The following is a 25,871-nucleotide window of genomic DNA, read 5'->3' on the forward strand; positions in this document are numbered from 1 at the left end:
GTCATCTGCAGCTGCTACCAGGTGGCGCCTCTTCAGGTGCTGGTGAATTGCCGTGGTGCTAGAATGGAAAGTCATCTCCATTTTGCAAAGACGACATATCACGGAATCGTTTCCTTTTACATTAAATAATTCCCATACTTAGAGGAACGAGTGCATGGAGCCTTGCACTTATGAAAGTCTGGGGAGCCACTCGCGTTGCTACTACGCTCCGGCGCCGCCCATCTTTTTTTTTTCTTTTCTTTTTTTTTTTCTTTTTTTTTATCGACGCTCATTTTTCGCGTCGACGTAATCGATTACGTCGACGCGAAAAATGAGCGTCGATAAACAAAGTCGTCCCAGCCCTAACGCCAACCTGCATCTTACCTGAGGGGTTTGATCGGGCAACTCCTGGTCCTTAAATATACGATTATCAGCACGCCCATGATGTGCGCATGCTAGTGGCAGATCAAGGAGCGCCACAAATCAGGTAGCCACACCCCTTCCGGATATGTATTCTTTGCACAGAACATGCCTAATCCTATAAATATGCCACTTGCGCATTCTACACACATTCTTTATGCTCATAGCGCCGGCAAAAGGATCAATGTAAGATGCTCTTCGGCTAATGTGGCACACCATGCTGTGGCAAGTCTTGTGGCTCAGTCACATTAAAAAAAAAAGAACCTGCTGAGCTTAGTTTTCGATGCCAAAGTATCCACTCAGCGTGGGCATTCATAAATGATGGTATCATTCATCATACATTGAAAACAATCAATGGCATTGGAAATTGTTGAGCCCTGTGGAGAACATCTGACCGCAAGTTGACACAACGTGCAATTTCACGCATGCGATAGGGTGTCATACTGTAATGGAGACTGGACTCCATGCTCAGGAGCACCAACTGTTTAATAAACGAAAAAATCCAGACCGACCAAACGAAAGAAGTGTTTAAAGTTGCTATATTCATCTCGAGGGAAGGCTGCTCTGCAGTGGTAACTCAATGCTGTTGTGTTAGCAGATTCCGAGGAGTCTGGGATGTAGTGATATATTGTGGGGTCTATGGTCTTTTAATGTTGTGATAAAGGCCTAGCTTGTGCATAATGTCTTGCACAGCGTTTAGTTCCTGGTCTAGCACACAGCATTACAGTAAAGTTTCATTAGGCTGCCCTGGATAAAAAGGAACAGGAAATGCTGTATCATGATGTTCACATTGATAATGACTTATTTAATTTGTTATGCATTTGTCAGCGAATAGCAAGTCTGTGAGTAGTTTGTACAAAATCCCAAGAGATTAGGATGTTTTAGATGACCCTCAACCATCTACTTGACCAGGTTCTACGTCAGAAATATGATGACTGATCGCATATGCCTGAAGTGTGTTTGTTTTATATAGAGAGCCACTTAGTCACCACAGAGCTCCCCACACCAGACAATACTATGGTCCATATTATGAGCTGAAATATTTAGTTGAGTTTCATCATTTAGCAGCCACAAAAGCCATTTTACCCAAAGCCACTTAGAAGGAATACATGTCATTAAGGAGCTGGTAGCAGGGGGTTTACCCAAGGCTGCCTTTGGTAGACCGTGGACATGGGGGATTGAACACAGAACCTTTGGGCATTAATCCTGCCTCCCTGGCCTCAGAGTGAGATCTTCCCAACAATTTAGAGACGGCCCCAGACGTCTAGTCAAAGAATTTTGGCAGGAAATGTGATTGACGTTCAATTCTTCTGGGAGTCGGGCAAGCCGGAAGTCATCAGTGTCTTAAAATAAACTCTAAAAAATGCGAGTGGAAAGTTGTGTAACGGTGTCTGAAATCCGTCTGTGTTAATCAGATTTCTCAATGTGTAAAATAATGCTCGAAATGTGTACTGAGATTTGTAAATGTTTTGCGGTGTCTGGTTGTAACGCATTCTTTTTGTATGAATATATAAATTGATAATCCCTAACATTTCTTCATAAAATGTATAGTCCACACAGTGACCTTTTTTTATCTTGTGTTTTATTTTACGTTATTCATTTGTGTGGCACATTTCAAGTACAACATCGCTCATTATAATTATCATAAGCAAGGACTGAACTAAAAGAGCATCGTAAATTTTGCGCAGCTCGTAACCATGGTGATCACACGCCAACAATCCCTCCTAGAACTCTTAGCCCTAAACTGATTGAATCTGAACTGAAACGGATGGTTCACTCACACTTGACTTGAAAAGTTGATTGAATGATACAATATGTTTTCTCTAAAGCCGTTGTTCCTCTCTGGGCTATTGTAGAAAAGACGGTGCAACATGGCAAGTTCTTTAGAAGAGGACCGACTCCCTGTGCAGTTATAAATGGCGCATAATAAACAGACGAAAGCACAACAATCATGGGATAATTTTCCTGCGATTTTAACCAAACTAAAACATACATCATTTCTAAGTATGTTCCGTTCAATCCCACAGAATTCTAAACGCTGCACATAAATATATAGAAGTGTAATTGAATCGGTGTTAATAAAAACAGGTGAACGTCATGCTCACTGAGTCGCCCCTCTGCTCTGCCCCCAGGACGGGCTGCGTGTGCTGGAGGGCCTCTCCGCGTCGGGCCTGCGCTCGGTGCGCTTCGCCCTGGAGGTCCCGGGCCTACGCAGCATCACCGCCAACGACTTCTCCTTCAAGGCCGCCGCGCTCATCTCCCGCAACGCCCGCTACAACGGCGTGGAGCACCTGGTGCAGACCAGCTGCAGGGACGCAAGGTGGGCTGCACCCACCCTTCACCCCCTGCCCTTCCCCTGTGGAGGTGCACTGCAACCCAGTCCACTAGCCAGATCCCCCTCTCTGGGAGGCGAGATGGCCACCAACCGACCTACCTACTATTGTGTGTGTAAATAATTGCCTCTAAATGAAACGCAACAGGATTATAAGCTAATTCGCATTATTTGATCTAGCCCACTATTGAACGTGTCTACCTACATTTCTTTGAAGTAACGGAATTGGAATATCAACAAACGTTTTTCTTGTAATGTGGAGACAACTTAACAACTCAAACCTAGCGCAACACTGTTTATCATTAAAACCTTTTTCAATCAAAGAGCACCCTCTGTTCCTCCCCAGAACGGGGAGGCAGGGAGGCACACCTCTGCGCCTGCCTGCCGACTTCACAGCTAGCCTGCGAGCGGGCGCTACTATCACAGGCGATGTATGCTAATGAGCTGGCGGGTGCCTCTCGAGAGGGCGGGGGGAAGTGTAGGTGGGGGTAAGGAAGAGCGTCGATGTATTTCGTGCATATTCATAGCGTCTGGCGTTCTCCAGGAGGGCAAAAGGTGCGGCGATGTTTCCTTTTCTTTTTTTTATTTAACTGCTTTCTTTGTGTGGGAGGTGCACTTTTGAACAATGTTTTATTCAGCATGGAAGGAGTTGGAATGTGTCAACCCTTTCTTTTCCCTGTGTGTGTGTGTGTGTGTGTGTGTGTGTGTGTGTGTGTGTGTGTGTGTGTGTGTGTGTGTGTGTGTGTGTGTGTGTGTGTGTGTGTGTGTGTGTGTGTGTGTGTGTGTGTGGTGTGTCACACAAAAAGCACATCATCTCTCTCTCCTTTTCCCCTCTGCAGCATGTTGATGTATGAGATGCGTGGGAAGAAGCAATCCTATGACGTCATCGACATTGACCCCTACGGAAGCCCCGCCTCTTTCCTGGACGCCGCCGTGCAGGCTGTCAGCGAGGGAGGTGTGTAACATGCCTCCTTCTTCCATTCCTCCTCCTGTTCCTCCTTAATTCGCCTTCTCCTCCCATCCTCAACTGCCTCTGTATCCTCCTCCCCCTTCTTCCTTCTCCTCCTACGCCTCCTCCATTTTCTCTTCATCTTCCTCCTCCACCTCTCTCAGTCCGGTTGGACAGAAGTGGGCTGGTACTGTGCAGCAGTCGGTCTGTTCTTCAAACATGAAGAAGAAATCACGACCAAGGCGTGCAGGCAGGAAAGTGTAGAGCACGTGAGTGGTCAGGGTGTTTGACTCCAAGCCAAAAGGTTCCGGGTTCAAACCCCTCTGTCTACCTGTAGGCATCCCCCCCTTCCACACCTGCTCCTTCATGACATTAATCTTAATTCACTGTAAGTCACTTAAAAAAAAAGTAGGCTAAAAGCATCTGCCGAATTGGGCCACAATCCCCTACCTCCTCCTTAATGACATTGGTTTGAACATTGGTCCACCTTAACTTGCTTTGTGTAAAAGCATGTGCTCAATGAGAGTCTGAAAACCACTGTTCCATAACACTGAACCTAGCCTGTGTGCGTGAGCGGGGCGGCTCGCCTAGCTCTTCTCTGTGCCGAAGCGAGGCACGGTTTCTCACCTCGTACGAAACCACTCTCACCTCACGTTGTCTCGCTAGGGTACCAACACGCAGCGCTGCCATGCAAAGTGTATGCACACTAGGGTTCTGAAGTATGTGGGTGTGAAAACCACTGAAAGTTATTATTCAGCATGAGGTTTGGTGTCGATGAAAAATGGCACTTTATTTCTTACCGTAACATGAAATCTAAAATAAAGATGTCAAACTTTGTGAAGCGATCCGGCATTGACATCCATCAACGCACCACTTGTTCTTTTACACGGTAACCCCTCCCAGCTGGTGCACAGGGGAGTGCAAAACAAGTGCCTCGTTCGGATTGGAAGGCCTCTTCCTTCAGTCTGTAAATTCTCTGTCTTTCAGTCAGCATGTCTAACATGCTCTTCCTGTTGGCGTACTGTTGTCTTTACTCTACGTCTGTACCACTCTCTCTACTCTCTGTACCACTCTCTCTATTCTGTGTACCTCTCGGTCTTAGTTCGGAAGATCTTCAGTAAATGGGAAACCATTGTAACCACATAAGAAGAACAGAAATGTGCACAGTCCCTCTTATCTCTCTTTCCATCTCCTTCTGCCTCCATTATTATTCTCTCCTTCTCTTTCCATCTCGAGAAAGGAAGAAGAAATATTTTGGGCTGTATTTCAATCTTACTCTTTCTTCATTTAGGTATTTGCGGGATGAATGAATGACATCACTGTGTGACTATATGTTTGTTTTATTGCTCAGGATACTCAGAATCTGACTTAATGAAAGGCCATTACAATTCTCTCTCTCACTCTGTGTTTTTTATCGGTCTCTTCTCTCTCTCTGTCTCTTGTCTGTGTGTTAAACGATGTCTCTCTCCCGCAGGGCTGCTGTGCGTAACATGTACAGACATGGCGGTGATGGCTGGGAACAATTCAGAGACGTGCTACAGTAAATACGGATCCATGTCCTTAAAGGCCAGATACTGCCATGAGATGGTGAGCTCGAGAGATTCACTCGTTCCCCCACACACTTAGACGTATCGGGGTCCATGCGTTCATACAAAGAACCATTCTCTTCATCCTTCTTTGTTCACCCATTAATCTTGCTGTCTTTCACTCAGGCTCGCACACTTCACGTAATCCTTTTGATCCAAGTTGTGGTGTAGAATTCCAGTTAAGGAAAGTAAAAGCATCATGCATTTACTCCTCAACGCACTGCAACGCACAGTTTTTAAAGGCTGCAATCGGAAGGTGGATTCCAAACCCCGGCATGGACTTTGTGAATCTTCTCTGGTCCTCATGACATCACCCGGCGTGACTCTAACCCCTGATTGGCTGGTGTGTTGGCCTGCCCAGGCACTGCGCATCATCCTGCACAGCGTGGATCAGCGCGCAGCCGTGTACCAGCGCTACATCCGGCCGCTCATCTCCATCAGCGTGGACTTCTACATACGGGTCTTCATGCAAGTCCACACGGGCCAGGCCGTGGTCAAGAACTCTGCTAGGTACATACACACACACACACACACACACACACACACACACACACACACACACACACACACACACACACACACACACACACACACACACACACACACACACACACACACACACACACACACACACAGAGACACACAGACAGACAGATCTCACCCAATAAGACTCACACACAGTCACATCTCATCCAAACAGACGCCCACACAGTCACATCTCACCCAAACAGACAGACACACACGTAGAGTCACATCTCACACACACACACAGTCACATCTCACACACACACACAGTCACACAGTCACATCTCACCCAAACAAACTAGAGACGTACCCCCACACAGTCTCTTTCTCCAATCTCACAGAAACAAACTAGAGACGTACCCCCACACAGTAACTCTCTCTCTCCCATCTCACACAACACACTCTCCTGCACAATGCACACACAAATGGTTTGTAGCTTAAAACCCTTTATTTTTTTTGTAGGAGCACTTTGTCGGACCTTTTGCAAATCATTCAAATCACAGTGTGTGTGTGGTACTCTAGTGTGTGTTTCTGTGCGTTGCAGTAAACAGGCTCTGGTCTACAACTGTGTGGGCTGTGGCTCCTTCCACCTGCAGAGGATGGGCAAGAAGACCCCCAATGGAAAGCAGTAAGTCATTAAGTCTCGGTGCACTTAAAGGGTATGTCAAGCCATGTTTTAGCAGGAGAATATCCGCCTACGAGCCTCAGAAAATGGATCTGAACAAACCCACCTCACACTGTCTGGTGCCAGCGTGGGCAGCCAATAAGCAAAGCGACCAGTCTGGGGTTGGCATGGGCTCTCGAACCTGGTGATTTCGACAGGGTTGAAGATCGTTGAATGACACGCGGCGCAGTAAAATTAGGTGTTATTGTTCACGTGGTATTGTTAAACAGAGTCCAGTGCAGGCAGCAGTATAATAGTATATTGGGGGCATGTAGGAAAAGTTTGACGAGTCTGGCTAAAGACCCTGCTGTCATCGAAGCCCTATGCGGCTCTTAATTGCCCACAAACCTGCCATTTATTCCATCTTGTCTGTGGTTTCTGGATTTCAGATTTTCAAGTATTTCATCAGGTTTCTCTTAGCCAAAGATTGAGAACATTCTAGGCATTCAATCAATACTGAAGCAACTGAGAAACTTTAAGTGCTGCAAACAGCCTGTAGAGCAGCCCTTCTCAAACTGTTTTCATCCTGGGCCCTGTACTGCTGGACCCTCAGCCTATGGGGCCCACTGAGAACAAAAAATTGAAGACAGAACATTTTACAGTACTTTAATTGCCTAATTAATATTAACGTAAAGATCGAGTGGGTGGTTGGGTCAATCAATGTTCAGAGTGATGTGATTTGTTTGACTGCAAATCCTGCGGTCCGATGTGTCAGTGACACTCCCAGTCAACGACTGGCATGCGGCCCAGTAGCCACTGCCCCAGGGCCCGGTGCAGGGGCCCCTACGCACGGTTGAGGAACGCTGCTGGGGAGCGGGCACATCATCTGCAAAATGCTAACCCTAATCAGCGAGTCAATTGTTTCATATTGTATGGGCGTTCAGAAACATGTCCTTAAGGAGAGGGTCGGGGGTTAAGGCCGCTTATCAATGCGATGCTTAAAGGGTAAGCTGTAGTGCAAGCAATGGGGCGGTGGTCAAATCCGAGTAGCTTTCTGAGGGAGAATCACCCCTAGGCCCTAAACGGGGCGGGGGGGGGGGGGGGGGGGGGGGGGGGGGTTATTTCTCTTGTTCAAGAGGTTAGACACGGGCCCCTGGAACCCAGCGAGCTTGGTTCCATGCCGAGGAAGTGTGCCACGATAAAGTCCTGGCACGGACGCAAAATCCGTCTCATTCCTCTTCCAGGGCTACAGCTGAACGCAAACACTGCCAAGAGCTGTGCGATTCGCCACGCGTGTTAGCGCTATCAAGTGACTGCACCCCCGGGGTGCACAGTGCGATGGTTGAGCCACTGAATGAAAGCGCAACCGTTTATTTTTTTTTAAACCGACGTCTTAAATCCCTGCAAAGACGGTGTGGTCATATGATGGCTTTGGTAGGTTCAGAGTAAGGGCAAGGACGATGGCATGCAACGCCTGGAGTCCTTCTCCCATCAATACATACGTCAGTGGCGCTCAAGCAGCGATAATCGCTTAGCTGAAGAAGTCCTTGCAGTCACTGCAAGTTTTGTTGTTGTTGAAACGCAACCACTGTGTTGCGTGTCAGCTCCGTGGATAGGGAGGGATCCCTGATGAGCTGCGTTCCAACCTCCAGCCCTTACTTCTGTCGTGTCTGCTGGTTAGGGTGTTGTGGGTTTCGACCCCCACTGTATGCAGTCTAATGCGTAGGCGCTCTGGAGGAACAGGTCCTGAACCTGAGTGTTTAGGTTAAACAGTGAGTAGGGGGGAGACTCTCAGAATTCAATCGACGGATCATTTTTGCGATTGGAGAGTCACCGTTGTAGGTTGCGTCTCTCTTCAGCTGTGTGTGTGTGTGTGTGTGTGTGTGTGTGTGTGTGTGTGTGTGTGTGTGTGTGTGTGTGTGTGTGTGTGTGTGTGTGTGTGTGTGTGTGTGTGTGTGTGTGTGTGTGTGTGTGTTAAAGCTCTACCTGTGTGTTGCAGCATGAAGTTTTCGGCGGCTACAGGGCCCCCTGTTGGTACCCACTGTGAACACTGTGGACAGAGACATCAGGTGACACGACAAACACAACCAAACAAAGGCCAGGACACAGGGTCTCACTGCACACCTTCAATCACGCCATCTTCTCTTCCAAATATAAATGGAATATAAGGCAGGAAGTAAAAATCCTGGCGTTGATTCTGAACTACACACACACACACACACACACACACACACACACACACACACCTCTCTCATAACGCGTTATATTCCCGCCCCAGCTCGGGGGGCCCATCTGGGCTGAGCCCCTCCACGACGTGAGCTTCGTCCAGAAGGTCCTGAGCGCCGTGTCGTCCAACCCCTCCCGCTTCGGGACGGCCAAGCGCATCGAGGGGATGCTCAGCATGGTCACGGAGGTGAGGGGGGGAAAGGGGATGGATGGGAGAGAGAGAGAGAGAGAGAGAGATAGTTTTTCAATACAATGTAATGGTAATTTTTCGTCACCAGGGATGCACCTGTGTGTCTGTGTTTTGCTTAAAATGGAGCTCTCCTTTGGGTGTGTGCGTTCCAGGAGCTGGAGGACGTCCCGCTCTACTACACTGTGGACCAGCTGAGCAGCATCGTCCACTGCAACACTCCCCCCCTGCTGCAGTTCAGGTACTCCCACACAGGAGGACCCCTGCACACGGACCAGTGATGCACGGCCAAGGGTCATCCCCCTCCCAATCCACACATCGCTCTCTCTGCACCTAACCCTAACCGCTAATCGAACTATGGGCTGTTTCTTTTCGTCCATTTGTAAACGGAAGCAATGACGCCCGCGTCTGCTTCCAAAGCCGCCATTATAAAACGATGAAGGCTCAAACAAACGTTATTCAATATAGTCTAAACCAAGGCTTTTCTTCCAAAGATGAAATGAAAGTCATGAAATGAGGCGGTATTATTAGTTGAGATGGCAGAGCAAGTGGGGCCCGTGGCTGTACACGTTGCTAGTGAACAGTTACAGTTGCTTTGTAATTAATCATTTTGTTGCATATGAATTTCAAATATGCCAGTGGAGGACAGTCGTCCTTTGAAGCTAAGATTTTATTGCCAACCTTCTCAGCATGCAGGTGAGCGCAGCCTTTTATCGGTAATGCCTTTGGATTAAGGAACCAAACAACAAAACGCACAGTCAATGTTTGACTTTATAGCATTATAGGCTTTTTTTACTGAGGCAAATCGTAATGGAACAGAGAACACCTGCTGAGATATTACAAAGGGAAAATAAAGAGGCAATTGCATATGAACATAACTAATGAGTACAATTAGTGCAGACCTCGGCTATAATAAAACGCAGATCTTATTCTTAAAATAAATGAGAGTACAATGTGCATGTAATGTGAATACAGTTCTCTATACAACAAGGACAACGAATAAATAGATAATAAGAAAGAATAAAAGAATAATGCAATATCGGACTTGAAATTAAATGGGTCTGAAAGAAGTTATAGCTCGAATCAAGATACACAAAAATCAATCCTGCAACCTGTTTCTACAAATACAAAGTACCCAAATATTTTTTTGGTTAACGATGCAAAACTCTGTGAAGCCTGTTTGGTTGCCACGGCAACTCAACCCTAAACCTTAATATGCAAACCAGCCAGTCAGTTTTTTGAGTGTGCTCAACCAACAGCTGCAGTGTTTACATTTTGGATGACTCCAAAAAACAAACAACATGTTTTGCATACAGTCGCCCACTCTCAGAGCACTTCATTATCGGATTGGTGATGGCCAACCACAGTAACTCATCAGCTCCTGTATACATGTATGTATATACATGCATACATGGACTTCTGACTGCATGACTATTTTAAGTATACATAGATCCCCCTGTCATCATACATACCCCTTGCGTAAGCCCCTTGCTCATAGGTCGTCCCCAATGTCTAATCACATCCTGCCTTTAAGCATCCCGGAGCAAGCTGTAGGCCTCATTAGCAAAATGCCCAAACCCCTGTTCATTAATGACATACTGTTTATTGTTTATTGTTTATTGAATGGATCCCCATTAGCTGATGCCGAGGCGGCAGCTAGTCTTCCTGGGGTCCATATAGGAGCATACAATATAAAACATAGAGAATACATACATTACAAAACATTATACAAAAGATAATGAGTACAACATACCGGTCACAGTTATTTAGTTCAAAAAAAGATTACAATTTCAGTCATGTGGACAGCTGCAATAGGTGTGTCTTCAGAGCTATCTTTAATGACAATTTATTTTGTGCGAGGTTAATGTGAGATGGTAACAGATTCCAGAATGATATACATCTGTAAGTAACTGTGTGTTTGAGGAGATTGTACTGTTGAACCCACTGTAATGGATAAAAGCATCTCTTGACTAGCAATAGCTGCATCACCATGATCAACATTAACCATCTGCCCTCCTCCTCCTCCTCCTCCTCCTCCTCCTCCTCCTCCTCCTCCTCCTCCTCCTCCCGCCCCCGTAGGTCTGCCCTTTTGCACGCCAAGCACAGGGTCTCTCTCTCCCACGCCTGTAAGAACGCCATCAAGACAGACGCCCCGCCCTCCGTCATCTGGGACATTATGCGCTCCTGGGTAACACTTGTTTTCAATAACAGTTTGACCTTCAGGCCCCGATCACACCAAACTGCAAGGTTGCTTTTTTTTTTTGCTTTTTTTTTTTTTGTAATGTTATCAGCGGGAACCCAGCCCCTTGCACACGTTGCTTTTGCGTTCATGCCCTAGATGCCTGGAGTTGAAACAGTCATACTCATAGCAGCCGTAATTGTAGGTCAAGATGGTCGCTTTGCAGCAGTAGAAAGGCACAGTGCATTGCGGCTCATGTTTTAGAGTCTGCTAAAGTTTTCCCAGTGATTAGACATTTAAAAGAGGTCAGCACCCCAAGTCCATTAGTGTGTAGGGGAAGTAAGTAGCGAGTCGATTTTAATTGGTTTGCCTTTTCTTTTTTCTTGGGCTTGTTTTATTGATGCAAAGTTCAAGTGTTCAGAACACAAGCTCACTATTGTACGTGTCGACTGCTGTGTTTGGTTCTTCCCGGCAGGAGAAGGCCAATCCCGTGAAGAGGGAGAAGTTGTCAGAGACTAGCCCCGCCTTCAAGATCCTGTCGAAGGAACCCAGGTTGGGAAGCACGTCGTTTAAGTGTTGTTAGAATACTACGTTTATCACACTGAGCAAAGGGGTTTTCGACTCTAGTTACACCAGATCAGCAGGCTTTCTTTTATACAATATTTCTAGGCTGAGACTAGTGTGTGTGTGTGTGTGTGTGTGTGTGTGTGTGTGTGTGTGTGTGTGTGTGTGTGTGTGTGTGTGTGTGTGTGTGTGTGTGTGTGTGTGTGTGTGTGTGCAGCCTCGAGGCGTGTTTCACGGTGAGGGAAGACGCCAACCCTCAGTCCAGGAAGCAACACCTGACCCGCTTCCAGGAGAACCCGCAGGCCTTCTGGGGGCCCAAGGCTAGGGCCCGGGCTAGGTGAGACACGGGCACGCTCTGGCTCCATCTCTTTGTGTGGTTAAAGACGTGCATTTGGATTCCCAAACTCATAAACCCCTCCTCTGCTACCCCCCCCCCCCCCCCCCCCCCCCCCAGTGGAGGCATCACCACAGAGCTGGATGAGAAGAGGAAGATGTTCCAGAACAAGAGGAAGCGCCACACCACAGACCTGCTCAGGCACAAACACCAGCCCTGCAAGAGGTTCAAAAAGGCAAGAACCCCCCCCCCCCCCCCATAATATGTATGAAATAGTTACATTATAACCTAGCCCCACATAAAGGCAGAAGTTCAAATCTGGGTGAAGGGGCGTGTTTTTATTTAGCTTCATATTGGTTTCAATCAATCACGTTGCCGGAGGCGGTGATCTGTCGGCGCCTAATTGGCTATTTAGAGAACACAAACTCGGCCAGCCGTAGTAAACTGTAAAAGGGTTTCAACGTTTCAAAGCTACACCGTCGAGACTTTGCACTGTAGAAATATTATAAAACCCTGTCTGAAAGCTTCATCCAATAGAGCAAAGCAATTTAATTTTTCAGTAGAATATCACCATGAGTAACTAGGAAACCACTCTTGAATCAGATCAGAGGTTATTCCAGTGGCTGCTTCTTTCATATGTTCACATTGTTACCAGTGACTCATTTTCTTATTATTTACTTTTAAAAACCTCAAGTTAACTCTGAATTAATCCTCATTCACTTGTTTGGGGTTGTGGACTTGATTACAAAATCATTCTCTATATGCAGATTCTTTGTGCTTGCAAGAACTTGGAGAACAGGAATTATCCAAATGATATGAGTAAATGGCTTTGACTCTGAAAGCACTGAGACCTGCAAGAGAAACTCAAACCATGCCAATGATCATCAGCACAGTTAAACCATCTAGTTTTGGATCTGGCTATTTTTGCTCATTCATTATTTCTGGCCAACCTAGCAGTATAGCGAGCTAGGGAAAATTGTACCTTTTTAAGAGATGAGGGAGTGACACGTTTACCTCATCCCACTTCTCCGCTCTCAGGGCATATGCACACACGGAGACAAATGCTGCTACTCCCACGACCCAGAGCTGAAGGACGCGAACAAGACTGACTGAACCACGCAAATCATGTACAGGTGTTGGTGAATGCAGACAGAGTGCTGTGATGATATTCATATCAGGATTCGGACCGATGCAAATGCTTTACCATGATATCTATATCACATTGGGTCTGAGTTTTCAGCTTTTAATTTTTTTTGACTGTTGGGACAGTTTAATAAAGCCCTTAATCGAAGCATGATGTCGTGTTTTATATGTGCTGTGGAGAAGACAGACCTGCTTGGGGGTTGGTGTTCCCATACTGAACTCAGAAACAGGGCATTGAAAAAGGAAATACAAGAGATATATTCAGTCATGTTGATTTAAAATCGGAAATGATATATATATTAGGTACATATGATGGATGAGATGATCCTACAGCATTTGGTCACACTGTTGGCATTGAAATACTGATAAGGTTGTCTGTCTGAGTGTTTCTCTAAACACTTCTATGGACAAAATGACATGATTTGAATATTCATTCCAAGTTAATGTTCCTTTTTGGTTTACGAGAACAAGAGATAGTTACCGGTCAAGTGTTCAGATTTCAGTGCAACAGGAACATAATCAAACTTGATCTCCCTCTACATATCATCAATAAAGTAAAAAAGTGATTTCATAAAAAAGTCACGGATCTCATCAGGGATCCTACACATGGTGATGGACTGTCAAATCACCCTATCAGGTTGATTTGACTCAATGTTTATCTAAAAGGCAGTGGTGATTGGCAGGTCATGCATCGTCGGGGGCGTTGGCTATCGGCGGGGTGCGACTCTGAGGATGAAGGTCCGGATCTGCATGGGGGTCAGGATTACCTCCCACATAGAGGGGTCTCCCAGGGGCTTCCGCAGGGGCTTCGCGGCTGTGATCCAACCCATGAAAACGGTTAATTACATTGATATAGAATGTTGTTATACTAACATTATTACAGATGTGTCTTACTATGATAGATTTGTTTTTTTTATGGTAAGTTGAAGAGAAGCTTCCAGGCGACTAAATATGCAGATTCTGCATCAAAAGTGTTCCAATGCCTCGCTAAAAAGAAGGGCTCTAAAGATGAAATGCATTAACATCGTATTCTACGGTAGCTATTTCTAGGTAAAACAGTTCGGTACACTGAACATTTCTTAATCTCTTATTTTCTATTCATTATTATTACAGTAAACAAGGAGAGCTTGACTTCCAGCAGCATAGCGAAACAAACACTAGCGCCTGCTTTATAACAAATACAAAATAGTCAGCCCGAGTTATTTAATGTTTATGTAATATCCACAGTGTGTTACATACCCATCTTTGGCCTCCAGTCCAGACGTTTCATCTCATCTATCCACTGATTGGCTGACAGGTTCAGCTCGGACACTCCCACCACTTTCAGCGTGGAGAATAATTTCTACAGTGAGAAAGACGTTGATAGAGATTAATACTAGGGGCAGATGTTGCAAATTAGCAACCGCTTTAAGCACTATGATCCTTGCATTGGATAGCTGTTATCAGTTGGTCTACGTACACTATCTTTCCCTATCAAATAAACCATAAATAAATTAATAATAGACTGACTGGGAAAGAGGGTGTGAATGTGTGTGCCTAGAGGTTCCCAGGTACAGATGTGTGTGTACTGTGTATATACCTGCAGGTTAACAGTAAAGGGTACTGAGTGCTCCTTGCTCTCCTTAGTCTGGAACTGGTGCTCCAGTCTGATCAGCAGGGAGTCCTGCCCCCACTGGCTCAGTGTCAATAGGTGGACTGCAGGGGGCAGTGCAGCCTGGAGACCTGAGAACTAAAACACCAATTGGAGCGCTTAGAAACACTTTAAATGGTTTCATGCACAGTCCTGGGTTTATAATAACATTTTAGGCAATCCAACTAGTATTTAAATGGACATTTTCTATTTAAATCCATTGTCAACTACAAACAGAAGGAGATATTTTACTGGAGGGACCAACAGGATTCAACTAAAGCACAGATAGCCTAGAGAACCCCCCCACCCCCACAAGGGCACACACCTCCAGCAGAGATCCAGGCGGGGGTCCCCCCTCGGTGAAGGACAGCAGGGGCTGCAGCACGTTCTCCTGGGCCAGGGGCCGGTGGGCGTCGGCCGCGAGGGCGGGCGGAGTCAGGGAGAGGAGGAGGCGGCCTCGGACCACCAGGCCCAGAGGGAACACCCCGGACATCTCGTTGAGGGGTTCGCCGACGCCGCGCCAGTCGTCATGGAGCAACCGCCGGTGGAGCTGGGGGGGTGGGGGAGAGTGGAGGCGGAGTTAGTTTGTGTGAATAGTTTTGCACTCACACAAATGCGAACGCCACAAAAAGGCGCGCCTGTATCGGCGTGGTTATGTGTGTGTTTATGTGAGCATTTGCATGTTTGTCCAAGTTGTTTGCACACAAACACACCTGGAAACAAAGTCAGACAGGTAGGTAGGGCTGTCTGTGTGTTAGTTACCATGATCTCCAGAGATCCATCGTGGATGCTGCTTCCACCCTGAGAGCGGTCCGTCACTACAGTCAGCTGGTCTTTATCATCCTACACACACACACACACACACACACACACACACACACACACACACACACACACACACACACACACACACACACACACACACACACACACACACACACGTGTGTTAAAGAATGCTGCTACGACAGAAACATTCACTGCATTGTTCAACTTTCAAGCACGGTTTTTAAGCCATGTATTTCAGTGATAAGAATGGAAACAGGGTTTTTAAATGTTAAACAGGTGTTTTACAGCATTGGTGTGTGTTTGTGTGGGAGGGGGGGGGGGAGCAGGCACCTTGATGTAGGCCCTGGAGTTGATGGGGTAGTAGTTCCCAGCCACCGGCTCCGTCTGCCTCAGGTCCCAAGTGGGCCGGAAGTCCTTCCTGTGGGACCAGGAAGTTACCTCAAGCGTTTGCTAAAAGACTAAAGAGTCGAGAAAAGCTCCAGCTAAACGACTGAGGGCTGGTGAATGGTAGCGTGGCGGATCGGGCACCTTGGTGGACGACCACTCACTTCCTCCTGAGGACCTCTCGGCCGTTGGAGTCCGTGTAGAAGACCCCGGAGGAGGCGATGCTGCTGTCCAGACGGGTGATCACCTCCTTCCCCAGGCCGTCCCTGGGGAGCCATGGGGGTGACGGATACATTAGTAACGGTTATTGATCGTGATCAATCATGACAGGGACGGAGATTCCAAATATGAGTGATCAGGGTGATCAGAGTTGTGATTGCGTAAGTGTGTGCGTGCATGACAATATGCAGGTATACATCAGGTCGCCATGGATAACTAGAATGAAAGATTGTAAAAACATGTGCTTTCTATCCTTATATCTGTCCTATAGATCCATCGAGCGGAAGAGAAAGTTCCGGTGTGCGACTAGAGGAATTCTTTAGACACAGCAGCAGTGTGTGGGAGTGTTTTGTCTCTGCACACCTGACCCTCTTCACAAGACACGCATGCTTACATAACAGTAGGTGTGTTTGTGTGCGTGTGCGCTCATGTGTGCATGTCTAAACTTCTAATAAAAGTGAAACTCCTGCAAGGACTGCTTCCTACCAGAATGTTCTCTGCAGAGACGGTGGTTATGTCATATGATCAATGTAACAAGGGATGGGGCTATTTTCACCATCATTCAAAACATCCATCAAAAAGGTTGGATGTCTAACCAAGGAACTAACTTTCTTCACTTAACTACTATTACCAAGCACAATTTACCTAGATTACCCATCATCCAGGTATGTAATGAACCCCGCCCGTTTAGCAGCTCAATGCTCTCACTATTGATACCTTTTAGAATTCAGCCAACTGCATCTCATCCAGCCCCAAGAGCACAACTTTATAGTAACAGTTCTTAACAAAAACAAACTATTTGTACGACCTTCAACCAAGTCTTTGTTTTCGAACGTAAAGCGGAGATCGATAGCTCCGCCCCGATTGAAAAGCCATTAGCCCCGCCCACCGCCAGCAGTGACTCACGCTATGGGCACGGGTCCAACTGTCCATTCCATTTCCAAGGCCTTGCTGTTGCTATGGAGACGGATCACCTGGGATACCCATGGTCCGAACTGCTGCCTCACCTCCTGAAGCTCCGGTGTCTGGGGAAGGAGAGAGAGAGGGGCCGAGGGAGGGAGGGGGAGAGAGAGAAAGAGATCATGAAAGAGATGGAGAAAAGAGAGAGGGGGAGAAAGATGAAGAGTTTCAGGGATTAAAAGGTAGAGAGAGATAAACAAATTTAAAAAGGGGAATAGGAAGGAACTATATATTTCACCTATTTTTAATTGTAGATGTTTAATGTGTCTGAATGTGTGTTTGAGTGGAAGTCAATGGGATTGAGTGATGCAAGTTTAGGAGGTGGAGGTCTGGAGAAGGGACAGCTTGGTTGTTGTGGTGTTATGGAGCTCCACCTGGATGCTCTCAGTCTCAGCCGTGCAGCTTATAATGAAGGGCGAGGAGGAGTTTGGTCTGAAGATGTAGGCGCCAGAGGCCTGGTCGCTGATGGAGCTTTTACCATCACTGGCGTTGTACCTGAGACAGACGGACAGAGTTGATCCTTTTGGACACTTCATCTAACAAAGAACCCGTGCTGTGTGATTATTGAACTTTAAAGACAAGACAGAAACACAGTTGGCTGATATACCGGTTTACATACACTTGTATATTAGAAATATATTCAGCAGAGAGGTACTAACCAGTAGAAGTTCTGGGTCAGCCTTATGGTCTGCTGGGTCTCCAGGTTGGTGAGGCTGTCCAGTAGGCCTGTGGCAGGGTCAAAGGTTGCTCGCACAAACTGACACACACACACACACACACACACACACACACGATTAAAAAAATATTCTTCTATCCAGATTTTTGTTTTTACAGCTTAGCTCTTCCTTTCACTTCACGATTATGCAATTTTTTTATTTATTTTTAGATGTTATCACAATTTTGAAGATAAGGAGGCAGGCTGACTTTGTTTTGGATGGCTGCTGGAGGCCCAGACTTCACGGAGGCCGAAGGAGGCCCATTCTGAAGCACGGACACGGAGTAGGTGCTGTAGCCCAGCGGAGGGGCCTGGGCCTGGAACACCAGCTCGTTGACCGCATACCCCCGATCCTTCCTCACCTGCTGGGTGGCTTCGGACATGGGGACCACCTGCCAGATTATCAACATTAGGGGTGCATTGAAGATCATTTCTTGGCTGTCCTATACTATGATTTGCTTCCATAGGTTTGATTTTTTTCATCTTTCTTTTTAACTAAATTGCACAAAGCATTGGTTGTTTTCTATTTCAGGGCCATCTGTAGACAGCGATAACGAGCATATGTTGGCAGATAATTAACAAGCTGTGGTCTGAAACACACACTGACCTGGCAGTCTACCGGTGTACCGGTGGCGTCCAACACGGTGTACGCTGAGGCGTTGACTGGAAGTCTGACCGGCCACACCACTGGGCGAGCGAGGGAGTTGTAGACATTCACAGAGAACTGAGAGAGAGACAGGCACAGAGAACGAGATAACACAACTAAAACCAAAAATAGAATAAGATGTAAAGAATCGAATATTCCATTTCAGATGTGCGTCTCCTTATGTATTGGATTGTGTATTTGTTTCTGCTTGTGTGTCCGTGCATGCCACCTGTGCGGGCGTGCGTGTGTGCATGAGTGTGCATGGATGTCTGTCACCTTCTTGCTGGCCTCAGTGAGAGGGCAAGCGCTGACGTTGAGGTTGTCACAGTAAATACGACCCGCAGACGATCCGCTGAGTGCAGCCAGAGAGTTACTGACCACCACCTGACAGAGACACCAGCCGTCAGACATACAGCACTAAACACCCGTCACTCATCTTATGGATCGGTACATAGTTTTACAGCGTACTGAACGTACTGAATCCTGATAATGAGACAATCTTCCATTGAGAGATGGAGGTTTTTTGTGTTACGGTTGTTGTTGCATAAACATTGGTTAATCCTTCTTGGTTTATACATCACTAGGCGGTAACGTTGAAGTGAAATAGTAAAATATACATATAAAAAAAGTTGAACAGGAGGTGGAAAATTGCAGTTGTGTGAACCAATATACATTTAAAATATATGCAGGGAGCGATACCAAACCAACAAAGATTATGTCTTTCTTGTCCAATTTTTTTATTTGATCACTGCCTGGCCGAAATGGAAAAGGTAGTTTCAAAACTAAAACAGTTTAATACTTATGTCTTTACTTCAAAACTTGAACTGAGACTAATTATGATAAAAATGCATTTTATATACCAATGTATAGTCACACACCTCGTGCTGGAGGTGGGAATACAGTACCTGACAGTGCTGCCAGCCATTGGCGAGCCTCCTGGCATAGTCGTTGGCAACATGCTGCTTCTCTGTCCCAGACACAGCGTCGTGATGCTGGGCCACTGCCATCGCCTCTCCTGCCAATCACAACCAACAGTACCGCCTTCAGGAGCAATTAACACAGCTGTTCCTCCTATTAGGCTAAGACTAGGTACAAAAATCCTCATATAATGTCTAATTATTGTACAATTGTATAACTCGTAAAATGCTTTATTATTTAATCACTGAAGGACTCATTTGTTCGGAAAATACCAGTAAGGGATGATAATCCATTTGCATCATTCTTTTTTAAACACATTTCCTTCAGCAACCTGGGGAGGGTCCAACAGATTAGCGCCCCCTGGCTGCAGAACACAGCATTACAGGAGGGAGTGATGGCGGGAGAAAGAGAGGGCAATAAGAGGGAAACGGACCGAGAGAAAGGGAGAGATGGAGGAAAAGAGGGTGGGAAGGGATAAGGATTTAGAATTGTGTAACCTACTCAGGGTCTCGCTGTCGCCGGCCCCGAAGGGCCCCTTCCTGGAGGACGGCCCCCCGAGCACCTCCAGCTGGTTACAAGTCTAACAAACACACGCACACGCACACACACACACACACACACACACACACACACACACACACACACACACACACACAGATTAGTGTATCCACACGACTTGCAGTGTACTAAGTGCTGATACCTGCTGTAACAGCACAAATCAATTTTTATCTTACTACCACACAATACACACAGCAAAAGTTCATGCAAAAGATGAATGCATGAATGTATCGAAAGAATGGGTGAATGGATGAGGGAAAGACTTGGTACTAAGACACTGGGGGGTGGGGGGTGGGGGGGGGGGGGGTCTACCTGCAGACGGCCGTTGCTGACCCTCTCGTAGCGCTTGAGGGCGGGACGGCTGGTGAAGTACCCCGTCCAGAAGTTGTGGGCGTCGTCAGCGTATGGGAAGAAGTCGTCTGTCTTCAGCGTCCTGGTGGGGGTGGATATGGGAGGATGGAGGAGACGCACCCGTTGGTAGAGCAATGGGGATTTAATGGGATACCTTTTTGTTCATTTCACCAAGCACATCTTGTTTATATTCATACTGTATTACGCATTTGTTGCACATCTGCAATTGTTTCCTATTTTTTTTTTTCCTTCTACCAGGTGATAAGGTGGTGCTAGGGTCGGGTTAGGGGGCGTGTTTATCCTCCCAGGTCAGGGGGTGGGGCTAGGGTCGGGTTAGGGGGCGTGTTTATCCTCCCAGGTCAGGGGGGCGGGGCTAGGGTCGGAGTAGGGGACGTGCATCCTACCAGGTGAGGTTGGCGCGGTGCAGTTCCTGCAGGTAGCAGGAGGGGGTGGAGTAGAGCACGTTGATCTGGCTGCCGTTGGCCTGCCGCGTGTTGACGTAGCGGATCAGCTTGTCCAGGTTCTTGTACCACAGGTTGGCGTTCTCGTACTGGAAGTCCGAGCCCATGGTCATGATGATGTGCTTGGTCTTGTACGCCATGGCCTGGCGGGGGGAGAAGGGATATAGACATCAGCCGTTTGCCCGTAGACTACCAAGAGCACAAGGTCCTAACCTGCTCCTCCGTAGAGCCAATATTACATTTTGGGGGAATGTATTCGACATTGCGCCACGCAGTGGACAGCGGCACGGCTAACAGGAAGTGGGGTCGGCCCCCGGTCAGGTGACCTCTTTCGAATTAGACAAATGTAGGCACAACACGGCAGGAAGAGGCCAACAGGATACTTGGTCAACTGTTTGTTTTTGTTTCATTTCGTATAATTGAACATATCCGTTTTCTACGTTTCAGATGCATTTTCTTATGATTCATACATTTATGCATCTTCCCTGATTTTTGTTGTGAACTAAGCCATAACAACCCCCCCCCCCCCCCCTCCCCCTCAAACACATATATGAATGACTCACATGATCACAAAATAGTACACATCGGTTTTACTGAGAGAGCCAACCATCTAAACTGTGTTTGAGAGTGAGTGAGTGAGTGAGTGAGTCAGTGAGTGTGTCTGCCTGACCTGACTGTTGGCCGCCGCCGCGAAGCGTTGTACGACGTCGTCGACGTTGTAGTCCTCCAGGTCTGGGTCGTCCATGATGGGGGCGTCGTCACAGGACTGGTCCCAGCAGAAGCCCTTCGGTGGGTTGTAGCCGTTGGGTAAGATACCTGGAGACACCCAAGACCACGGGAACCGGTTCACACACACACACAAAAGGTACGGTATCGGGTGGGATCCCCAAATGTCCACAGGCTAACCTGTAGCCAGCCTTGTGCAAGAAGCACTTCTAAGTAACACCCATGTACCCCTTCATCTGAATTCACTTCAAGAACAGACTCCAAAAGTGCAAACTAGTTTCCCCATTGTGCAATTAGCTTGTTAATGCTTCTGTCCAAATCGAATTACAGAGAACTTTATGGATACAGGCCATGAAGGAGCAATTCAATCTTATGAGTAATGCCAGGAGGAGAGGTCTGCTAAATGGAGATGATAGTAGTATTGGTGGCAGCCGGCACTGAGTGCGTGTGTGTTTCGCCTGGCTGTGTTTGTGTACCAGTGAAGAGGTCTGCATATGGAGGCTCGAGGCTCTCAGAGGCCCTCCACAGCAGCTCCTGCTCCAGGGTCCTGATCCGGTTGGTCCGGTCCTGGTAGTCCAGCCGACCGAAGAAGAAGCCATCGTAGCCCATCTGGAACCAAACACACAGGAGCAGGGAATCATCCTACTACCAAAGCACAACATGGTAATCTGATATCTCACACACACACACACACGATTTGATTTTCTATTCTATTTGATATTGTATTTATTTTATAGTCTATTATTAATCTCTACTTTTGTTTGAACCTACTAGACGAAAGAAGATGTCTGCCCTTTTCTGATTAATCAATCCTTAAATCCCAGGGCGCACTGCCACTGTGGTGGCAGATCCCCCAGGCCGCCCTGCCCACCTGAGCGAACATGGAGGCGTGCTCGCGGGCGTGTCCGAAGGGGTCGATGTGCCAGGCTACGCGGGGGCGTCCACACGGCCCGAAGGTGTCATTGAGGAAGCGCAGGCCGAGGGTCATCTGGTCGATGACGGCACTGTAGTGGGTGGTGGCCTCATCACTCATACACCACCCGCCGTTCACAAACTCCAGCCGGCCTGGGAGAGGGAGAGGGAGGGAGAGGGAGAGAGAGAGAGAGCGCTTTGGTGTTATATTACTATTTTATATTCCAATTAATTTCATATTACACTTTCCAAGTCGACATTGTTTATTTTTCCATTGTTTCAGATTAAAATGTTTGTTTTACATGCGTCTACAGCTCTTTTGATTGTAATTTAACCGAGAGAGACTCCTGAAAGAGAGTGAGTGGATGAGGAAGAGCAAGAGACAGAGAGCGTTGGGGGAGAGAGACAGATTTCAAGTCTCACATTCCCGCACTCCAAAGTACATTAATTCACTCATTCATACTGTACACCCTTGCATTCACTCATTCACCGCAGGGTCTGGTGCAATTGCCCAAGGACAACCGGGAACCAACTTGGAACCATTCATCACCTACTGAGCAGCTGCCAAGCCATAATGCGAGGTGATTGGTCGAAGGGGTTGTGACATCACATGCTCCAGTACCGTAACGAGGTGCCATGGGAAGGAACTTGTAAAGTTTAGCACTTTTTTAACGGCTGCCGCGTGTGCTGTAGCAGGAGTCAATTAAACGCAGCAAATGTCTTCAGGGCACTATTAAATTCAAGGAGAGCGTTTTATTGCATTGCGTTCTATTATTTCTATGAACATTTTTAAATATACTGGCCACTTTAGACACTTGTGTATAATGGTTGATCACATAAGTTTTATTCATGTAGTATATACCTCCAATAATGTCAACCTCAACGGTTTTTGAAAAAAAGGTTTTTTTTAGGCTTTACCTGTGAGAAAGGGCTTAACAAATATCATTTAATTAAATAAATAGATACATTTCACATACTACTGTACTACTGTGTGAGTCCTGTATTTCCCATGGGTCTTATCGAGTACGACGTATCTTGTCGTTGCACAGTGTGGTTGTACCAGTGGTTGAGGTGGAAACACGATCCATGGGGTTGTGATCAGATCGACCTTAAATAACCGGTTCCGCTTACACTTGGTGCTTATGCTATGGTGTCAAAATTCGATCAGAATACCAATATGGCTGACCACAGCCTTTCATGAAATGACTGAGAGAAGGACTTAATGTAAAGTTAGACTATGCAACTAGACGGCACATCAATGGACCAGTGGATTTTACCTTTTGGACTTTGAGAAATTAAAGTGTTGAGCTTTCAGTTTGTGTGTGCATGGTGCATATTGCCTTATTGTTAACCTTGTTCTGTATACTATGCTAATGACTCTTGGATAGTCCTGTTATGAGAAAATGTCATTATCACACTCTGTTTCCCTAACAGTGTGTCTAACATTTATTGGTATTGCCTTGACCCCCTGGGGCTGGCTCCAACTCAGAAAGCACGGCTATGTCTCCCTCTGATACACACATGAGGGTTTCCATCTATTTTGACTATTATCTGGTTAACCAATGCTTTAGTTTTATTGTGGAGCTGAGCTGTTCTCAGCTTCCTGAGACCTGACAACTGTATAAGAAGTCCTTGCCCATGCTTTGGACTCCTCCTTGCGGAGCTCTTGGAGAGACGCAGGCCGACCTCTCATCTAAGGTGCTACCTCATCGTATCAAACCACCGCATGAATGCATAAGAGTGCGAGTATGATAGAGAGACTTATCCAAAAGCCCACAGTAAAATTTTGCATACGTTTTTCTTGTTCTAATTTTTGGATGAATGTTATGTTGTTTAACAATGTTAAAAAGTATTATTCTGTTATATTGAAGTCTGAGACTATAACTTTTTTAGATCAACATTTTTCATTCAAGAGTGAGAGACTGAATGGGAGACTGTGAGTGAGTGACTGACTGACTGTCTGGCTGACTGACTGACGAGCAGACCTTGGTCAACAAGTTGTCTGACTGCCTTCTGCATGCTGGGCGGCTGGTTCTTCCACCAGCGGTAGAAGAAGGCCGTCTCCACGTAGATGAAGCGGCGCTCAGGGTTCTGCAGCAGCTGCCCCACCACAGAGTCCAGGATGTACTGGACCCCCGCATGCTGGATGTCATTACGACCTGCACACACACACACACACACACACACACACACACACACACACACACACACACACACACACACACACACACACACACACACACACACACACACACACACAGTTGAAGAGCAGATATCGGTTTACAGTCATCAGAGGGAACACCGATTAAGAGAGGAAACGTTCACAAGCTCATTTACGAGACGTGCACAAGCTCATTTACGAGTCCTTCACATGACACAACAGTCAGCTTGAGAATGTTGGCAGTAAAAGCTTGTGATTATTGATACATGTTACAACGTAAAAGTTCCAGGTAAAGCATTCAAGTTACAAATTGCACATTTTAAAAGTATTCAATCCCAATGCCTGCTTCTTTAACGGCTGCTTAACATTGAGTATGAAAGCTGTTTGTCAGCACTATGTATTGCCAAGTCAAAAACGTCTCAAATGTGATTATGGGGTTATTTTAGTGTGTGGTTTTGTAGACACAGCAAGTTGTCAAGTAAGAGATCATATCACAGTAAAGGAAGTGGAAGTGAAGGAGAAAGTTTTCTGCTCGCCGAAAAGGAAGAGGTGTGATATCCTGTGACCAGAATAAAAACAGCCTAAATCAGGGAGACTGACCTCCATAGAAGTACTGGTCAACAGTCTTCAGCCAGCCCACGTCATCGTGGGTGTGTGGCACCAGGTGGACATTGAGCATGTTGGGCACTGTCGCGTGGCATGACTACCACACAAACACAGATATACACGCACACAAATACACACACACATTGAGAGAAGAGTATACATTAGTTGCAGTGTACCGACTGATGATTACTGCTGTAAAAGCACATTTTAGTGCGAAAGCAAGCAGATTTTGTCCCTTTTGCGGCTATCATCTTTGTGTGCATGCTCCTGAGGTTGCAGTCAGCACTTCACCAACAGCAATAACAAAAGTCAGCACTGTGAAACGGAAGTTAAACTTTCCAATAGCAGCGATATAACAGTAGAGACACTGCCGTTTTCCAAATACTGTAAACCCAAAAATAGATAAGCATTGCTTTTTCACTTACCTTGTATCCGCAGGAGGAGGTGTCGTGGGACTGCTGATCGAGGGGGAAGCTTAAAACTGCAGAGTGAAAGTAGGAGAGATATGTCAGCACCAGCACAGGCGACAGGGCCACCATGTTGGAATAAAGGCAGCGATCATGTGACATGTGTTTATGTCGAGCAGGGTCACGTGACAAAAAACCTGCCAATCCACGGTGACAGGCAATACTTTTGAAATACTTCAATGTCCGCAAATTAATGACATCTTTCAAGTATATATTTTTTCATTCAATACATATTTTTCAATATTTAAAATGTTCTTTCTGCACACCACTCAAACCAGCATAAGAAAATTTAGAGAAACGTAAAATCAATATTAGCAATACACTACATGTAAGTGATATAATT

At 46.4% G+C, this 25,871-nt stretch overlaps 2 protein-coding genes across 3 annotated transcripts in view; one reads left to right on the forward strand and one right to left on the reverse strand.

Annotated features, from left to right (window-relative positions):
* The window catches only part of trmt1 (tRNA methyltransferase 1), an 18,313-nt gene extending 5,137 nt beyond the window's left edge, over window positions 1–13,176 (forward strand). For both annotated transcript variants that reach the window (XM_030352685.1, XM_030352684.1), the window contains exons 4-16: window positions 2,532–2,719; window positions 3,571–3,686; window positions 5,155–5,267; window positions 5,628–5,776; window positions 6,336–6,419; window positions 8,395–8,464; window positions 8,674–8,808; window positions 8,964–9,049; window positions 10,888–10,996; window positions 11,463–11,539; window positions 11,769–11,888; window positions 12,006–12,120; window positions 12,924–13,176. In XM_030352685.1, the coding sequence (XP_030208545.1) occupies window positions 2,532–2,719; window positions 3,571–3,686; window positions 5,155–5,267; window positions 5,628–5,776; window positions 6,336–6,419; window positions 8,395–8,464; window positions 8,674–8,808; window positions 8,964–9,049; window positions 10,888–10,996; window positions 11,463–11,539; window positions 11,769–11,888; window positions 12,006–12,120; window positions 12,924–12,998 (1,437 nt within the window). In that variant the 3' untranslated portion in view covers window positions 12,999–13,176. The remainder of the gene's footprint in view (window positions 1–2,531; window positions 2,720–3,570; window positions 3,687–5,154; window positions 5,268–5,627; window positions 5,777–6,335; window positions 6,420–8,394; window positions 8,465–8,673; window positions 8,809–8,963; window positions 9,050–10,887; window positions 10,997–11,462; window positions 11,540–11,768; window positions 11,889–12,005; window positions 12,121–12,923) is intronic.
* Window positions 13,177–13,267: 91 nt separating this feature from the next.
* On the reverse strand, window positions 13,268–25,639 carry man2b1 (mannosidase, alpha, class 2B, member 1). The gene is made up of 23 exons (XM_030352680.1): window positions 25,487–25,639; window positions 25,056–25,158; window positions 24,280–24,453; window positions 22,254–22,447; window positions 21,859–21,991; window positions 21,327–21,472; window positions 20,600–20,799; window positions 20,157–20,277; window positions 19,788–19,866; window positions 19,274–19,383; window positions 18,645–18,752; window positions 18,330–18,446; window positions 17,932–18,114; window positions 17,667–17,764; window positions 17,382–17,502; window positions 16,954–17,072; window positions 15,993–16,094; window positions 15,775–15,862; window positions 15,421–15,501; window positions 14,984–15,208; window positions 14,608–14,757; window positions 14,268–14,370; window positions 13,268–13,842 (listed from the first exon to the last, which is right to left on the reverse strand). The coding sequence occupies exons 1-23, from the start codon at window positions 25,628–25,630 to the stop codon at window positions 13,736–13,738; spliced, it is 3,006 nt and encodes a 1,001-aa protein (XP_030208540.1). The 5' UTR covers window positions 25,631–25,639; the 3' UTR covers window positions 13,268–13,735.
* Between the last annotated feature and the right edge of the window lie 232 nt (window positions 25,640–25,871).

This window comes from Gadus morhua, chromosome 3 (assembly GCF_902167405.1).
Source record: "Gadus morhua chromosome 3, gadMor3.0, whole genome shotgun sequence".
NCBI classification, from domain to species: domain Eukaryota; kingdom Metazoa; phylum Chordata; class Actinopteri; order Gadiformes; family Gadidae; genus Gadus; species Gadus morhua.